Below are 16,605 nucleotides of genomic sequence, written 5' to 3' on the forward strand. Positions count from 1 at the left end.
TCGAAGTGCGGAGTCCCCAACACTGGACCACCAGGGAAGTCCCTCAGATTCTTTTCCATTACAGGTTACATTGTAAGTTTCACAGGATATTAAGTGTAGTTCTCTGTGCTACACAATAGTTCCTTGTTGTTTACATACCTTATATATGGTAGTGTATATATGTTAATCCCAGACTCCTAATTTTTCTTTCCCCCACCTTGTGCTAGTATTATTTGGAATTTTTGTAGCTTCAGACATGACTAAGCAACTGAGCGTGCACATCCTTGTTCATAAGTGATACAGGAAAATTATAGGACCTTCTCTCATATTATCCTTCTTTGGTATTGTTATCAAAAGAATGTCCTTTTTCCAGAAGGAAGTATGTGTAAGAGTGAAACAACTTATTTAAAAAATTGGTAAACCTCGAGAATTCGCTGGTGGTCCAGTGGTTAGGACTCTGAGCTCTCATTGCCAAGGGCCTGGATTTGATTCCTAGTCAGGGAACTTAAATCCTAGAAGCTGCATATTGCAGCCAAAAAAAAGAAAAAAAATTTTTTTTTAATCTCACTTATAAAACCATTTAGACCTGGCATTTTCTTTGTGGAAATATTCTTTAGTGCTGATTCAGTAGATTTAATGGTTATAAGGCTAGTTAGATATTCTGAGTCACTTTTAGCAAGTTATACTATTCTAGGAATTTGTCTTTTCAAGCAAGTTAGCATAAAGTTGTTCATATTCCCTTTTTTTAAAATCTTTTTAGTCACCTGTAGTTTTTTTTTTTTCCATTTCTAAAATTTGTGCCCTCTTTTGTTCCTGAGAGATCTAACCAGAGACTTGACTATTTTTAGTCTTTTGAAAGATCCAAGTTTTGCCCTTGTTGATTCTCTCTACTGTATGATTTCTCTCTCCTTTCTACTTTTTTTTCCCTAACCTGTGTATCTAAGTCATTAATGTTCAGACTTTATGTTAACTTCCTAAGGCTTATATACAGTTAGTTAAATTTCAGGCAAATGAATCACTGGCATGTAAAGGGCAAGCCTTAAAACTTTCAGAAGACATGACAGGGTATCTTTCTGACCTTGGGAGCATTAAAGGATTTATTAAACAAGACACACAGAAAGAGCTAAGTATTAAAGCAAAACTTACATTATAGTTAAGAACTTGTTAAAGAACTCCATAAAGTGAAAATTGAAAAAAGTGAAAAGATACTAGAAAATATTTGTAATACAAATAATCAACAAATAGTTAATAACTAGAATATCTTAAGAACTATAAATCAATAAGAAAAGGACAAGTAATTCAGTGGAAAAATATTTGATGTACGATAAACACGTTTTTCACAGAAAGGGAAACATGGCTAATTAACATAAAATCTAATAACCCTATTAGTAATGCAAATCTTTATCCTAGTGAAGTGCATTATGTTCAGTAGATTGGCAAAAGTGACAGTTTTGAGTAATAGGATGAGTGTCAGTGGGAGCTCGTTGTGTATTGCCAAGCTAATATGAATTGGCATCACTTTGGAAAGCAACATGGTACTTATCTGATGATGTAAGACTTGATGGTAACACCTGACTACTGTTAAAACTTCTTTAAGAAGACACAGGAAAAAGACCTTAGTCTTGGCAATGATTTTTTTGGGGGGTGGAGGGTGATATAACACCAAAGCACAAGCAGCAAAAGCAGAAATAAACAAGTAGGACCCATAAACTAGAAAGCTTAAACTAGAAAATGTAAAAGCTTCTGCACAGTCCAAAAAGAAAAAGAAAAAAAAAGGTCAGCATTTGATGGCTGCTTCTCTCACTGCTTGGTGCCTTAAGTAGTGGGATTTTAGCTTGTCATATATCTAAGCTGACTTATTTTCACTCAGGGCATCATGGGGATCTGGTGGCTATCTGTTAGTGCCTTCTGATTTTTGCAGAGTCAAACAATTAAAAAGAGAGAAATGGTCAACAATGAAAAGGCAACCTGTGGGAGAAAATATTTCCTAACTATACATCTGACAAGGGATTAATATCCAAAATATATAAGGTACTTGGTGATGCCATACGACCATCTCCAAATCAACCACCACTGAACCAATGGACATGAGTTTGAGCAAACTCCAGGAAATAGTGAAGGACAGGGAAGTCTGGTGTGCGGCAGTCCATGGGGTCACAAGAGTCAGACACAACTGAGAAACTCCATAGCAACAACAACATAAGGGACTCTTACAACTCAGTAGCAAACAAACACAAATATTGCAAGTAAAAGTGGGCAAAGGACCTGAATACACACTTTTCCAAAGCAAACGTATAAATGACCAACAAGTTCATGAAAGAGATGCTTAACATCACTAGTCATTGTGGAAATGCAAATGATGGTGTGTTTATACAGTGAAATAATATAACATAGGAAAAATTAATGAGATAAGGCTTCATTCAGTAACATGGGTAAATCTTAGAAATCCAATGGAGGGGGTATAATTCTCAGTAGACTGAACATAGTATGATGCAATATTTAGGGGTGTACATATATGTGGTTCATAAAAATGAAAGCAAAGATAATGACAATTCATAACATCAGTTTTCTTTTGGCTGGAGTTGAAATGATAGGGGGAAACCTTACTACTAGATTCAGATATATTAATCTAGTTCTTGGATTTAGTGGTGAGTTCACAGATGCTCATTGTATTATTTTGCTTGGTAACTTAACATGTTTCATCTTTTTTGTATGTAGCAAGTATTACAGAATAAAATTTTAAATGTCTTTGAAAAATAGAAGGGTGACCATATGAGTTACTTTAAAAAAAAATACATGGTATTCCACTGAATTGGGTACACTGTATTTCACCTTGCTAGGTTAAATATATTTGCACTTATTTAGCAAGTCATATAACTTTTCTCTTGTCATGGAAGTGATCATAGCTTGTGAGCATTTACCATATGCCTAGTGTTGTTCTAAGTAGTTGTTCAATTACTGAGTTGTGTCCAAATCTTTTGTGGCCCCATGGACTGTAGCCAGCTAGGCTCCTCTGTCTGTGGGATCTTCCAGGCAAGAATACTGAAATAGGTTGCTATTTCCTTCTTAGTCTAAGTAGTACTTCACATGTGTTAAGCTATACAATCCTTCTAACAACTCTGTGTTTTAAAAGATGAGCTCCTGAGGCACAGAGGTTAAAGAAACTTACTGAAGGTTGCACAGCTAACAAGTAGAGTCAGTGTTGGGACTTCCCTGGTGGTCCAGTGACTAAAGACTTCATGCTCCCAGGGCAGGGGGCCTGGATTCTATCCCTGATCAGGGACCTAGATCCCACATGCTGCAGCTAAGACCTGGGGCAACCAAATAAATAAACAAATTTTAAAAAGGAAGAGCTGGTATTTGAATCCATACAATCTGCCTCCAGGGCCTACGCCTTTTAACTACTAAGCTTGTATCAATTGCTATAACAGCACTTATTTAATGAACTTGTTATGATTAAAGGAAACTGTGTTTTTGTTATGGGGGTGGTAATAGAGATCTCGGGGGCAGTTATTGAGATTATCAGGCTTCACTGGGAAGCTGTGAGTCCCCCTGAGTGCGGGAGGGTGGGTGGGGAAAGAAGCCAGTGAGCAGAAAATGCTGTCCTTTTAAGAGCCTTTGCCAGTGTGTGTGTATCTTCCCTTCTTCCAGAGACCATGGCAAGCCCAGGGAAAGACAATTATCGAATGAAGAGTTATAAGAACAATGCCCTAAACCCTGAGGAAATGAGGCGAAGAAGAGAGGAAGAGGGCATTCAGCTCCGGAAGCAGAAACGGGAGCAACAAGTGCGTTAACCTGAGTGTTCTCAAATGTGCTCTTTAGGGAGGTGGTTCAGCCACCATGGTTGGCCACCTTACATTCTCACTTTCCCCTTGGGAAAGTAGCTTAGCTCTGTGGGCCACTCACCCAGTTTCATTTGTTGTGAAGAAATGTTGGAAGCTTTGAGAAAGAGCTGTCCCTTATTCCTTTTCCATAATTTCATGCAACTTGGGTCATTTTAATTGTCTTCAATATAACTTTCTAGCGCTAACCCCTTGTTTTTACTCAGTAGTCACTGTTAGGTCTGACTTCCAAGGCCCAGTCTCAAAACTGGCCTTTTTAAGAAGTTTGTCAACCATTCTGGGCTGCCTTCTTTTTCCTGAGTCCATTCTTTGTAAGTCTCTCTAGAACTGAGACTGTGTTTATGCTTCATCATCTGCACTCTGCCATGCATCACCAGCAAATCGGTTCCTTGCCCAGGTCTGGATGCTAACCTGCTTTTGCCCACCTTTATTTCTCTTCTTTGAAGCCTTTTTTATATATGTGTATAAGGGCATATATATGTGTGTGTGTTTGTGTGTATATAGGGTATATAGAGGGTGTGTATAAATATATTATATATATGTATATCTGTGCCCTTTTATACAAAGGGCACAGAAATTTTAAAAGATTTGCTTATAAAAATGTTCTCCAAAAATATAAACAATAGATGTAACATAGAAAGTAAAGCCCTTGAATATCTTTCCATATCAATAGATCAAGTTTGGCATTTTCTCATACACTAGCATTTCCTTGACAGTCATGCCATAATTTAACATTAGATTATTCTTTGTTCCTTGTTTCTGTACACCATTTCTTCTCTTTCCTTTCAGCTTTTTAAACGGAGAAATGTGGAGCTGATCAATGAAGAAGCTGCCATGTTTGATAGTCTTCTCATGGACTCCTATGTGAGCTCTACCACTGGGGTAAGACCCTTGCACGTGCTTCAGGCAAGCTTGAGAAGTACTTGCTTCTACAGAATAGAGATTGAGCAGTTCATATCATCTAGTAGCTTTATCAACAATCATGCTAATCTCTATTCCATGGGCCCTTTTGTATTAGGCTAGTGCGAATGTAATTATGGTTTCAGATTATGAATTTTAAATCATTGTAGCTAGGCTCAAACACATCTTTATTAATCAAAACAAGAGCCATTACAATCAATTCATTTTTGCCAACAAGAAATAAGTTTTTTTTCCTGTAGCATAAAAATCTGTGCTTCAGGATTCAGCAGACTCTTAGAAAGCATTCTCTGCTTCCTGCTGGTTGTGGAAGCATTTTCCCTAGGAAAAGAGACGCCTGAAGAAGTGGTAGTCGGTGAGAGGTCAGGTGAACATGGCAGATGAGGCAAAACTTCGTAGCCCAATTAGTTCACCTTTTGAAGCATTAGTTGTACAACATTCAGTCAGGCATTGTCATGGAGAAGAATTGGGCCGTTTTGTTGACCAGTCCCTGCTGCAGGCATTGTAGTTTTCAGTGCATCTCATCTATTTGCTGAGCATACTTCTCAGGTGTCACGGTTTCACCTGGATTCAGAAAGCTATAGTTGATAAGACAGGTAACAGACCACCAAACAGTGACCACGATCCTTTTTTGGTGTAAGTTGGCTTTGGGAAATGCTTTGGAAGCTTATGCACGGTCCAGCCACTGAGCTGGTCATCACCAGTTGAAAATCCACCTTTTGCCGCACATCACAATCCAATGAAGAAATGATTCATTGTTGTTGCGTATAATAAGAGAAGATGACACTTCCAAACAATGATCTTTTTTATTTGAGGCGCCCACTTACTGTGTTTTTTCACTTTTCCAATTTGCTTCAAATGCCAAATGACCATAAAGTGGTCAACATTGAGTTCTTCACCAACTTCTCATGTAGTTAGATTTAAGAGGATAAGTTTCAATGATCCTCTTGATTGGTGTTGTCAACTTCCGATGGCTGGCCACTGTGCTCCTTATCTTCAAGGTTCTCGTCTGCTTTGCAAATATTCTTTAAAAAAAAAAATCAGGCATTTATAAACAAGAAAGCGTACATTAATTACATAAAAATAGTTTTCAAATAGTAGAGTAGGTCATCTTATTGTCATTAACAGCAATAAAGGAGAGAAGGGGATGGTGATGTGGACGCTTCTGGCGGGTACCAGGGTGCAAAACTTCTTGAACCCACTGCACTGTACATTCATTAGCAGTTCCTGGGCCAAATGCGTTGCTGATGTTGCAAGTTGTCTCCACCACTTTACGACCCATTTTGAACTCGAATTGGAAAATCGCTCAGATTTGCTTTTTGTCTAACATCATTTCTCTAGTCTAAAATAAATATAAAATAAACAGCAAGTAATAAAATGGGAGCTGATGATGGACAGGGAGGCCTGGCCTGCTGCGGTCCATGGGGTCGCAAAGAGTCGGACATGACTGAGCGACTGAACTGAAGAATTAAGTCATTAGCAAAAAAACAAAGTGATAAATGCACATTAAAGTGATGTATATATAACATAACCACATTTATTTAAGAATGTATTCCAGTATCAGGCGGCAAAGTTCAACAGTGCAAAACAGCAATCACTTTTGCACCAACCTAATACCCAGTCATCTTAAGGAGTCAACAGGGATTTGTCTCTGGTGAAAACACCAGAGGAAACATTTAAGAGGAGCTTTCAGTTGCCTCAGAGGTTAAGAATCACTTCTAAATGTTCCAACTTGAAGCAGATATATATTAAACATCTGAGCCTGCTGTTGTGCCTTCCTCTTGCCCTCATCTTTTTTTTTTTTTTTTTTTTGCTGGGTCTTCATTGCTACACACAGACTTTTCTCTAGTGACAGCTACTCTCTGGTTGGGGTACAAGAGCTTCTCATTGCAGTAGCTTCTCTTGTTACAGTGTATGGGCTCTAGGAGCACAAGCTCAGTAGGTGTGGCATATGGGCTTAATTACTTCTCTCTTAATTACATGTGGGATCTTCCCAGACCAGGGACTGAACCCATGTCTCCTGCACTGACAGGCAGATTCTCAACCACTGGACCACCAGGGAAGCCCTGCCCTCAAGTCTTTAGAAAGCAGGATGCCAAACAGGATTATGGGCTTATATCTGGCTCTAGTGTTGGTTTGCAAAATCATGAACCTGTTTTATGTCCTAGGAGAGTGTGATCACAAGAGAGATGGTGGAGATGCTCTTTTCTGATGATCCTGACCTGCAGTTAGCAACCACACAGAAATTCCGGAAACTGCTCTCCAAAGGTACAAAGCCTAGACTTCCCCAGAGAGGCCCTGCATGACTTAGCCTCGTTTCCTCTCACTGACCTCATCAGCTACTATCCTTCACTTATTCTGCTCTAGCCCCGCTGGCTGTGGCATCCTTGGACAAGCCAGGCACATTCTTACCTTTGCATGGGCTATTCCCTCTGCTTGATACCCTTTAGTTGCAGATATCTGTGTAACAGGGCTTCCCTGGTGGCTCAGTGGTAAAGAGTCCATCTGCCAGTGCAGGAGAAGCGGGTTCAATCGCTGGGTCAGGAAGATCCCCTGGAGAAGGAAATAGCAACCCACTCTAGTATTCTTCTAGCCTGGAAAATCCCATAGACAGAGGAGCCTGGCAGGCTACATTCCATGGGGTTGCAAAAGAGTCAGACACGACTCAGCAACTAAAGAAGAACAATCTGTGTGACAGCTGCTTCATTTCTGTGGTTAGAGCCTACCTTTCTCAGCAAAGCCTACCCTGACACCCTATCTAAAATTGCAGCTCCCCCACCCCCTGCTGCATTTTTAATCTCTTTACCTTGCCCTATTTTATTTCCTATTACACTTATTACCTTCAAACATAACAGTATTTCTTCTCACTAGGATATAAGCTCTATGAGGACAGAGACTTTTGGTTTTGTTCACTGTTGTAATCTTGGTACCCAGAACCACGTCTGGAACACATTTTTTTGCTCAGTAAAATTTGACGTATGATGGGGAAAATATTTTCTTTTCTCCCAAGGACTTTTGTCCTTTGACCTTGGGAGGACTTTTCTTCCTCCCAAGAAAAGAATGCTGATCTTAGAAGGGAAGTGTTTAGACTAGTGTTGCACCTACTTTGGTCATCTCTCCCTGACTTTCTTGCTTGCTTAGGTAAGTAAGGTTATTTACTTGCTTAGATTTAAAAAGCCAAAGGTGAGCATACTTAAATTGGGATTGGCTTTACTCTTTTGATTCTCAACTATTTGATATAGTTCAAAAATGACCTGCTGTTGTTAAAACTACCTCACCAGAAGGAAGCTTGGGAGTGTTTATAAGGATGGTCAGGAGTATTTAGGAAGGATGGTGGACTGACCCCAGTGAATGCATCAGCCAGCCCTTCTGACTTCTCCTCTTTCCTTTGTCCCTCTCCTAGAGCCCAGTCCTCCAATAGACGAAGTTATCAACACTCCAGGAGTGGTGGATCGGTTTGTGGAGTTTCTGAAGAGAAATGAGAATTGTACATTACAGGTGAGGCCTGGGGTGGTGAGGTGGCAGATGAACGCCGTTTTGCCAAGAAATTGCTATGGCATGCTTCTGCAGACATATCTCTGAAGATGAAACATTTAAGGAGATGCTGTTACCTCAGAGGGCTTGGCCTCAAGTAAGAGAGCCACAAATTCTTCCCTAAAACAGTCTCAAAGGAAAGGTAGCAGAATATGACAGATTCATTATTCAGAGGTTGTAATATAGAATATATATATATGTATGTATATATACATATACATACATAAAACATTCTAGTCCATTTCTAATTCTGGAGTGAAGCACCTTGCTTCTCTGGGTCTGTCTTCTCACAAATGAGTAATGAGCCACTCTACTAGAACTTATTAAAACTTGGCTGAAAGGATCCTTGAGAGACCCATCTCATTTTTATCCTGGTTTCAGAAATGAATAAAGTGAAGTTCAGGAAATAAAACATGGCTTACCACAACCCACTCCAGTCTTACTGCCTGGGAAATCCCATGGACAGAGGATCCTGGCAGGCTTCAGTCTATAGGGTTGCAAAAAAGTCGGACACAACTTAGTGACTCAACACCACCACCAACTGAGGTGGTGGGGGAATAGTAAAGATTCGGTGTTGCTCCCAGATTTCACTACTCTTCATGAGTCTTCTTTCATTCTTTCTCCTTCTCCTAACTTTTTCAGCCTCTCTTCCTCTCTGCCTCTAGGGAAAACAAAAATAAAGCCTGGCTTGCCCAGGGACTCAAGGGGGCTGTAATAGTGCAGGACTAGACCTGGGACCATGGAAGCCTAGTTCTGTCTTCCTATTATGTCACTGCCAGTAATTCTTCCTTTCATTTAAAGGAGAAGAGGTAAAGGCTTGTGTGGTTGTTTTTTTTTTTTTTTTTTCTTCAAGTCAGGGGCAGGAGACTTAACTGTCCTAAACCAGCTGGTAGGCAAGGCTGCTCTGTCTGGAATGACCTCTCAGTCATGGCTTTAATCTCACTTTCAGTTTGAAGCTGCCTGGGCTCTAACAAACATTGCCTCTGGAACCTCTCAGCAGACCAAAATTGTCATTGAAGCAGGGGCCGTCCCCATTTTTATAGAGCTGCTTAACTCGGACTTTGAGGATGTACAGGAACAGGTAATACCCAAATTTGACTTAATTCTTGATGATGTCAGTGGTATAATAAAAAATGTATTTTGTCTTTATCCCCAGTTAAGAGGTTAAGAGCAAAGAGCTCCTAAAAACTTTGGAATTTTCTTAGTGATTTTTTTTTGTTATCCCTAAAGAGCACCTGAGTGTGTGCTAATAAGATGACTCAGGGTGGGGCCCTAGATAGCTTCAGGAAGGGAGGGCTAGTCATCAGAAAGACCAAATTAGGGATTAGAGAATAGGAACTTTCAGCCCCACTCCACCCCAACTCTTCCCACCCCACCCCCACTCTTCCCACCCCTCCTCCCCAACCTCCCTAGGGATGTTAGAGGGGGTAAATATTGGATTATAAAAAAGTCTTGAAAAGAACTTCTGAGTTGGTAAACACTTACTGTACTGAGAAGGTTACATGCCCAGAGAGAATTGATGTAGAAGAAAACTCCACATGTTGGGTGTCAGAGGTGGTGTTGGGATAAAGACACCACAGTACCCATTTCTTAACATCTACAGATCATAAAAACCCTGCTTCCATTTCTTCGGCTGGAGTTTTACTGGTTGACTAGAAGTGGAGTGGTCCTGGGGATTTTTCCTCTATTAATACATATAGTGTTGGTCCTATGAGGCTACAAGAATGCAAGTTTCCCATCGTTTTCTCCTTTTATGGGAGATGAGGAGGTGAGGATAAGGAGGTTTTGGTTTGGCTTCTCTGGTTGCAATACAGTGGCAGCCTGCTTCCCCTCCCCACCCCCCAACCCAGGAATTTTCAGAGGAAAAGTCCTCATAGAGCAAGTACTTAATAAGGATGTCAACAAGGAGGGTACCTGAGCTTATTTGGTGTGTTTCAGACCTTGATGGCATGTTCGTCCTGGTTACTGCTGTGTGTCACTCTGTAGTTGTGAGTATAAAGTACTCACAGAAGCCAGTAGGTTCTGTGGGTGACAGTTCCATCCTCCCTTTTTTAGGCAGTCTGGGCACTGGGAAACATAGCTGGAGACAGCTCCGTTTGCCGAGATTATGTCTTGAACTGTTCCATCCTCAATCCTTTGTTAACGTGAGTAATTACTGTCATCTGCACCTGGGGCGTCTGTAGGGCAGCCATGTAGCAGATATTTGGGGGACAGTTTACCTTAAGTTGATGAGTAAATCCAAAAATGCTAGAAGTGCATTCTGATTGACAGAGTGAAAGGTTATCTTTTGAGAGTCAGAAGATTGTGCCACTGGTCTGTGTCTTGTACTTCTCGCTTCACAGCACTGTAGAATCTCCTGTTGGTCATACTTGGCTCACTGCTGAGGCAGAGGAGAGAGGAAGAAGTAGCCCATCTGGAAAAACCTAACTTTCTCTGCAAAATGCATTGATTTTCTATGGGTTTATGCATAGGTACATTGGAGAGCTCTGTTGTAAACCACAGATCTAAGACCCCATGCAGGGTCATATGGATGCTCCCATCCCTTCCTCCATGCCCTTAAAGTAGAGCTACATCTAAACCAAAGCAGAGGGAGGAGTTTTTCTTCAGAAGTCACAACCTCGTGAGCTACTATTAGAACTCTTTTGTGGGCCTGTCACAGAAAGTCAATCCATACTGCACAGCTAAAGCCCTCACACTAAAACTTCATTTAGCATGCTTATTCAAGGTCCAGCTCTCTGTGCTTACTCTCTATGGGCTTACCAACCACAGATGGTCCTAATCCCCTGTGAAGATGTAGGTTGGCCTCCTGGACCAAACTAACTCGCTTAAATTATGGGTAGGAAAAGACAGTGAGGCAGCTAGAGTCGTAGGGGTCTGGTTGGGTGTGCTCCTGGGGTTCATAGACAACAGCTCTATGCAAAGGGCATCATTGCTCAAGATCTGGCTTTTCTGTCTCCTTCAGACTCCTTACCAAGTCCACACGACTGACAATGACCCGGAACGCGGTCTGGGCCCTGTCAAACCTCTGCCGAGGGAAGAACCCACCCCCAGAGTTTGCAAAGGTAAGAGAGCTTCTTACCAGTTCCTGAGTAACAGCAGGTTCCTTCATATGGAGGAATTTTGACATGGGAGTTTTCAAGTCTTTGGGGAACCCTTGGAGTCTCAATCCATGGGAAACTGAAAGAGGCAGTCATCAGTGAAGGAGGTGATCTCCTGTGCCGGGGTGGTAAAGTGAAAATGTGGGCCTGATGGCTTAATGTAGTAGAAATCTCTGGGTCTTAGATTTACTCAGTAGAGGAGGGCTTGGACATGGTAGGCTTAATGGTAGAGCTGATGTAACTCTGTCCCCCTATGAATCCCTCTCTCTCTTCTTCCAATAGGTCTCCCCCTGTTTGCCCGTGCTGTCTCGCCTACTCTTCAGCAGCGACTCAGACTTGCTGGCAGATGCTTGCTGGGCTCTCTCTTATCTATCTGATGGCCCCAATGAGAAGATCCAGGCAGTCATAGACTCTGGAGTCTGCCGGAGATTGGTCGAGCTCCTCATGTGAGTGATCCCAGTTAGAAAGGGTACAGATTCCAAGCTGAGAACTGCAGTTGGCAGTCTGCTGCCCTGTGCAAAGGTCTGGACCCATGAGTGCTACAGGCCTTGGTGGTCAGCAGAGCTGAAAGCTTGGTGCTGGCCCTTTACTGACCAGATCGCCCTCCTCTGTAGGCACAACGATAACAAAGTGGCTTCTCCTGCTCTGAGAGCTGTGGGTAACATCGTCACCGGGGATGACATCCAGACCCAGGTAAGGAGAAGGAGGAGAGCTGTCTGTGGACAAAATCCTTTCCTTCCGTAGACTTTAGTCCTGGTGGGAGGCAGTGTGATCTCAAGAGAGAGCATAGACTTGAAGGAAAAATTCCAACTCTGCCACTTTCTGTATGATTTATGGGTAATTTGGTTGCCTTCATTTTTTATGTAAATTGGAAGCAAGTCATTATCCATTGTGTGCTATTGAACAAAAACCAAATGGAATAACTTGACTTACTACCTGGGACATTGTAAAGTAATTATTAACAGCTTTTCTGTTACGGTACCTTTGAAACACTAGAATCTATGGACCCTCACCCCTGCTTCCTAACTAAACCTCTAGGATCCCGTGGTTAACCTCATTTCAGTCCTCTGTTAGTAATGCCTCCATAGAGGGTGCAGTATGCAAGCTTTCTCTAGACACAGCTGCAGAGCTGGTTAATCTTTGAATCTTCAGTAGTCTGCATAATTCTGTGGGATTCTTAACAAATATCAAAATGAGGTGAGCAATCTCACTCAAGCCCACACTCATTTTTAGATCATTCTTATTGTGTGTGTGTGAGCACGCCTTGTAAACAAGTATTCATAACTTAAAATATCCTGTTTTTAAGTATAGTTCAGTGCCATTAAGTGCATTCACATTGTTATTTAACCATCATGACCATCCATCTCCACAACTTTTGCATCATTCGGAACTGAAACTCTGTGCTCTTTAAATAACTTCCCATTTCCCTCTCCCCTCATCCCCGGGTAACTACCACATTACTTTCTGTCTCTTGGGAGTTTGACTTCTCTAGAAACCTCACATAAGCCAAACCATATATATTTGTTCTTTTGTTTCAACTTATTTTACTTAGCATGTTTTCAAACATATTTTAGTATGTCACACCTTCATTCCTTTTGGTGGCTGAATAATATTCCTTAGTATACATGTGCCACATTTGGTTTATTCATTCATCTGTTGATAGACATTCGGGTTGCTTTCACCTTTTGGCTAGTGTGAGTAATGTTGCATCGAATATTGGCATACAAATCTCTGTTTGAGTCCCTGTTTTCAGTTCTTTGGGATATATACCTAGAGGTGGAATTACTGGGTCATGGGGTAATTTTATGTTTAAAACTTTTGAGGAACCACCATACTGTTTAGCACAATGGCTATACCATTTTACGTTCCCACCAGATATGTACCAGGTTCCAATTTCTCCACATCTTTACCAACAATTATATTGCCTGGATTTTTTAAGAATAGCTATCCTAGAGATTTCCCTGGGGTCTGGGGGTTAAGAACCCACCTTCTAATGCAGGGGACTCGGGTTCAATCCCTGGTTGGGGAACTAAGATCCCACATGCTGTGGGGCAACTAAGCCTGCACGTCACAGTGAAGACCCAGCTCAGCCAGAAAAACAGAATAACTATCCTAAGAAGTATGAAGTTGTATCTCACTGAGGTTTTGATTTGCATTTCCCTAATGATTAATGGTGTCTGGCATCTTTTCATGTGCTTTATGGCCCCCTGCCTATTTTCTTTGGAGAAATGTTTATTTACATCCTTTGCCCATTTTAATTCTGGATATTCATCTTTATCAGATATATGATTTGAATATACTTTATCCCATTCTGTGACTTGTGTAATTCACTCTGTTGAAAGATGTCTTTCAGTGCACAAAAGTTTGAAATTTTGATTAAGTCCAGTTTATCTTAATTTGTCTTTTGTTGCCTATACTTTTGATGTTCTAGGTCATTCTTAACTGTTCAGCCCTCCCTTGCCTCCTCCACCTCCTGAGCAGCTCCAAGGAGTCAATCCGAAAGGAAGCTTGTTGGACCATTTCAAACATCACTGCTGGCAACAGGGCTCAGATACAGGTAGAACAAGCAGTTGGGAGGTTGAGCAGCGGTGGTAGAAAGGCCTGGGATCATGAGACTTTGTGGGATGTTGCCTTCTAGACGAAAAAATTTCTCTTCTGAAATTGGGATCAATGTATGCTATTGGTCAAAGATTCTGTGGAGCAGAAGCCAGGTTCTTCTGCACCACCTTACGTATATGGGAAGGACAAAGGAGAACTTTGAGGAAGGGGAATGTGTCTAAATCTTAACTGATTTGTGTTCTAGATTTGCTTATTCTCCTTGAAGTGACTTTTTTCCCCCATATCCCACCCCCGAACCCCCAATTCTTCTCAGGCTGTCATAGATGCAAACATCTTCCCTGTATTGATCGAAATCCTTCAGAAAGCAGAGTTCCGTACAAGGAAAGAGGCAGCCTGGGCCATCACCAATGCCACATCAGGAGGAACCCCTGAACAAATCAGGTACCACAGTCCTTCGCATTGAGTGATATGTGTACTCTACCTCTCAGCTTATGTTACATATGATCTCTAAATTGCCTTTGCTGGGATAGGTCTGCCCCTGTTCATAGGGTTTAACTGATAAGCTGATAGAGTGTAGCCTCTTTTCCCTCCTAGAGAATGGAACTTAAGACACAGACATTCATCTCTCCTCTGCCTCTTTCTACCCACAAGAGAATTTAAATCTATATAATTCACAATTACTCATACAAATGAAAGAGAACCATGCAATGGCTCATTCAGAGCAGTTTCCTTGGGAAATCATTTTTGACAGTGATACTTGGGTAAATAGGAAATAAGTAAATAGGAAAGCTATTTTGTGTGAAGATGCTCTTTGATTCTGCTTTCCATTATGAACTTGAGTTGGAGTGGTGGGAATTAGAGAAGTGCCTTGCCTTCAGCTTTTAGCTTAGGAAGGGGGAGTATATTCAGCATATTATAAAACCTTAGGAGAAAAGGATAGCCACTGAGTTAATTAAGCTTTTGAGGATACAGGGTTGTAAATGGCATTTTGGACAGGAAAAAGCATAAGTAAAAGTACAAAAATCAGAAACCTAGAGACCTTTACATGTTTGACTGGAATGTAGTATTCTTGGAAGGGAATAATGTGAGATGAAGCTAAAAAAGCTTAGGAGCCTGATTGTATTGAGAGTAGAGCTTGGACTCTGAAAATTTTAAGCAGGGAAATGATGTTTCAGAGTAGATAGTACTGCTCAAGGGACACGTTAGAGACCAGGAGGAGGAATCTGTGGCAGCCTTCTACATGGAAATGAACTAAACCAGTAGTATTGAGGGGGTGAAGAGACTGAGATAAAGCCTGCGTGTTTATGAGGGCTCAGGCAGAGTGAATTGCTGAGAGCATTGATGTGTGTGAAGGAGACCCAGGGACCCCGAAACACCAGTCTGGCACCCCCCTTTTCTTCTCGATTTAGAACTTACCTGGTCTCTGCCCTTCAGGTACCTGGTCTCCCTGGGCTGCATCAAACCCCTGTGCGACTTGCTGACTGTGATGGATTCAAAGATCGTGCAAGTGGCCCTCAATGGACTGGAGAATATCCTTCGGCTTGGAGAGCAAGAGGGCAAGCGCAGTGGCTCAGGGGTCAATCCCTACTGTGGCCTCATCGAGGAAGCCTATGGTATGTGCCCTCCCCACAAGCTACTGTCTGCCATAAGTAGAATTCAGAACCATAAGTTCTAGTTCAGAACCTCTGAAGTAGTGTATGCATGTGAGAGTTTGTGGTCACCATTGAATGCAAAGTTTTGTCCCACAAGTTCCATTTCTTCTGAGGAGCAAGAGATCTGTTCTCTTTCTGATAGGCTGTACCCGGTAAGTAGGTTATGAAACAGATGCAAAAACAAAGCTCCAGAATTGATAATAGGATAAGGAGCTAGAAGACAGGTTTTCAGCTGAGTTTCTAGCAAGTTCCTTTCTTTTGTTTTTCCGTTATAAACACGGTTATTACAAGATATTAGGTAAGTTCTCTGTGCTGTGCAGGAGGTCCTTGTTGTTCATCTATTTTGTTAATAGTCGTTTGTGTCTAAGGCTTCCCAGGTGGCACAGTGGTAAAGAATCCTCCTGCCAACACAAGAGATGTGGGTTTGGTCCCTGGATCATAAAGAGCCCCTGGAGGAGGAAATGGCAACCCACTCCAGTATTCTTGCCTGGAAAATTCTGTGGACAGAGGAGTGTGTTAAAGAGTGGGATGCAACTGAGCAACTCACACTCACACGCGCGTGCACACACACACACACAGTTTGTATCTGCTAATCCCAAACTCATGATGATCCCTCTCCACTTTTCCCCCTTTGTTGACCATATCTGCTAAGCCCACACTCACAATTATCCCTCTCCACCTTTCCCCCTTTGTTAGCCATAAGTTTGTGTTCTATGTCTGTGAGTCTCTTTTTGTTTTATAAATAAGTTCGCTTCTATTGGTTTTTTTTTAGATTCCCCATATATGATATCATATGATAATTGTCTTTGTCTGATTTACTTTACTTAGTATGATTATGTCTGGGTCCATCCATGTTGCTGCAAATGGCATTATTTTATTCTTACTTATGGCTGTGTAATTTTCCATTGTAAATGTACGCCACGTCTTCTTGACCCATTCATCTGTTGATGGACACTCGGGTTGCTTCCATGTCTTGGCTATAGTAAATAGTGCTGCTTTGAACATTGGGGTTTATATATCTTT

General features: G+C 41.5%; 1 protein-coding gene and 1 non-coding gene across 2 annotated transcripts in view; both read left to right on the forward strand.

The window, feature by feature from the left end:
- The window catches only part of KPNA6 (karyopherin subunit alpha 6), a 52,595-nt gene that overhangs the window by 29,896 nt on the left and 6,094 nt on the right, over positions 1-16,605 (forward strand). The window contains exons 2-13 of the mRNA XM_061148442.1: positions 3,631-3,764; positions 4,611-4,703; positions 6,908-7,007; positions 8,143-8,237; positions 9,223-9,354; positions 10,329-10,417; positions 11,236-11,335; positions 11,654-11,817; positions 11,986-12,064; positions 13,803-13,928; positions 14,244-14,371; positions 15,365-15,543. Coding sequence (XP_061004425.1) covers positions 3,631-3,764; positions 4,611-4,703; positions 6,908-7,007; positions 8,143-8,237; positions 9,223-9,354; positions 10,329-10,417; positions 11,236-11,335; positions 11,654-11,817; positions 11,986-12,064; positions 13,803-13,928; positions 14,244-14,371; positions 15,365-15,543 — 1,419 coding nt within the window. The remainder of the gene's footprint in view (positions 1-3,630; positions 3,765-4,610; positions 4,704-6,907; positions 7,008-8,142; positions 8,238-9,222; positions 9,355-10,328; positions 10,418-11,235; positions 11,336-11,653; positions 11,818-11,985; positions 12,065-13,802; positions 13,929-14,243; positions 14,372-15,364; positions 15,544-16,605) is intronic.
- Positions 1,765-1,912, forward strand: LOC133061088 (small nucleolar RNA SNORA79). Its single transcript, XR_009693918.1, has one exon. It is a non-coding gene; the product is annotated as a small nucleolar RNA SNORA79 (small nucleolar RNA).

The sequence above is a fragment of the Dama dama genome, chromosome 8 (genome assembly GCF_033118175.1).
Source record: "Dama dama isolate Ldn47 chromosome 8, ASM3311817v1, whole genome shotgun sequence".
Lineage (NCBI taxonomy): Eukaryota > Metazoa > Chordata > Mammalia > Artiodactyla > Cervidae > Dama > Dama dama.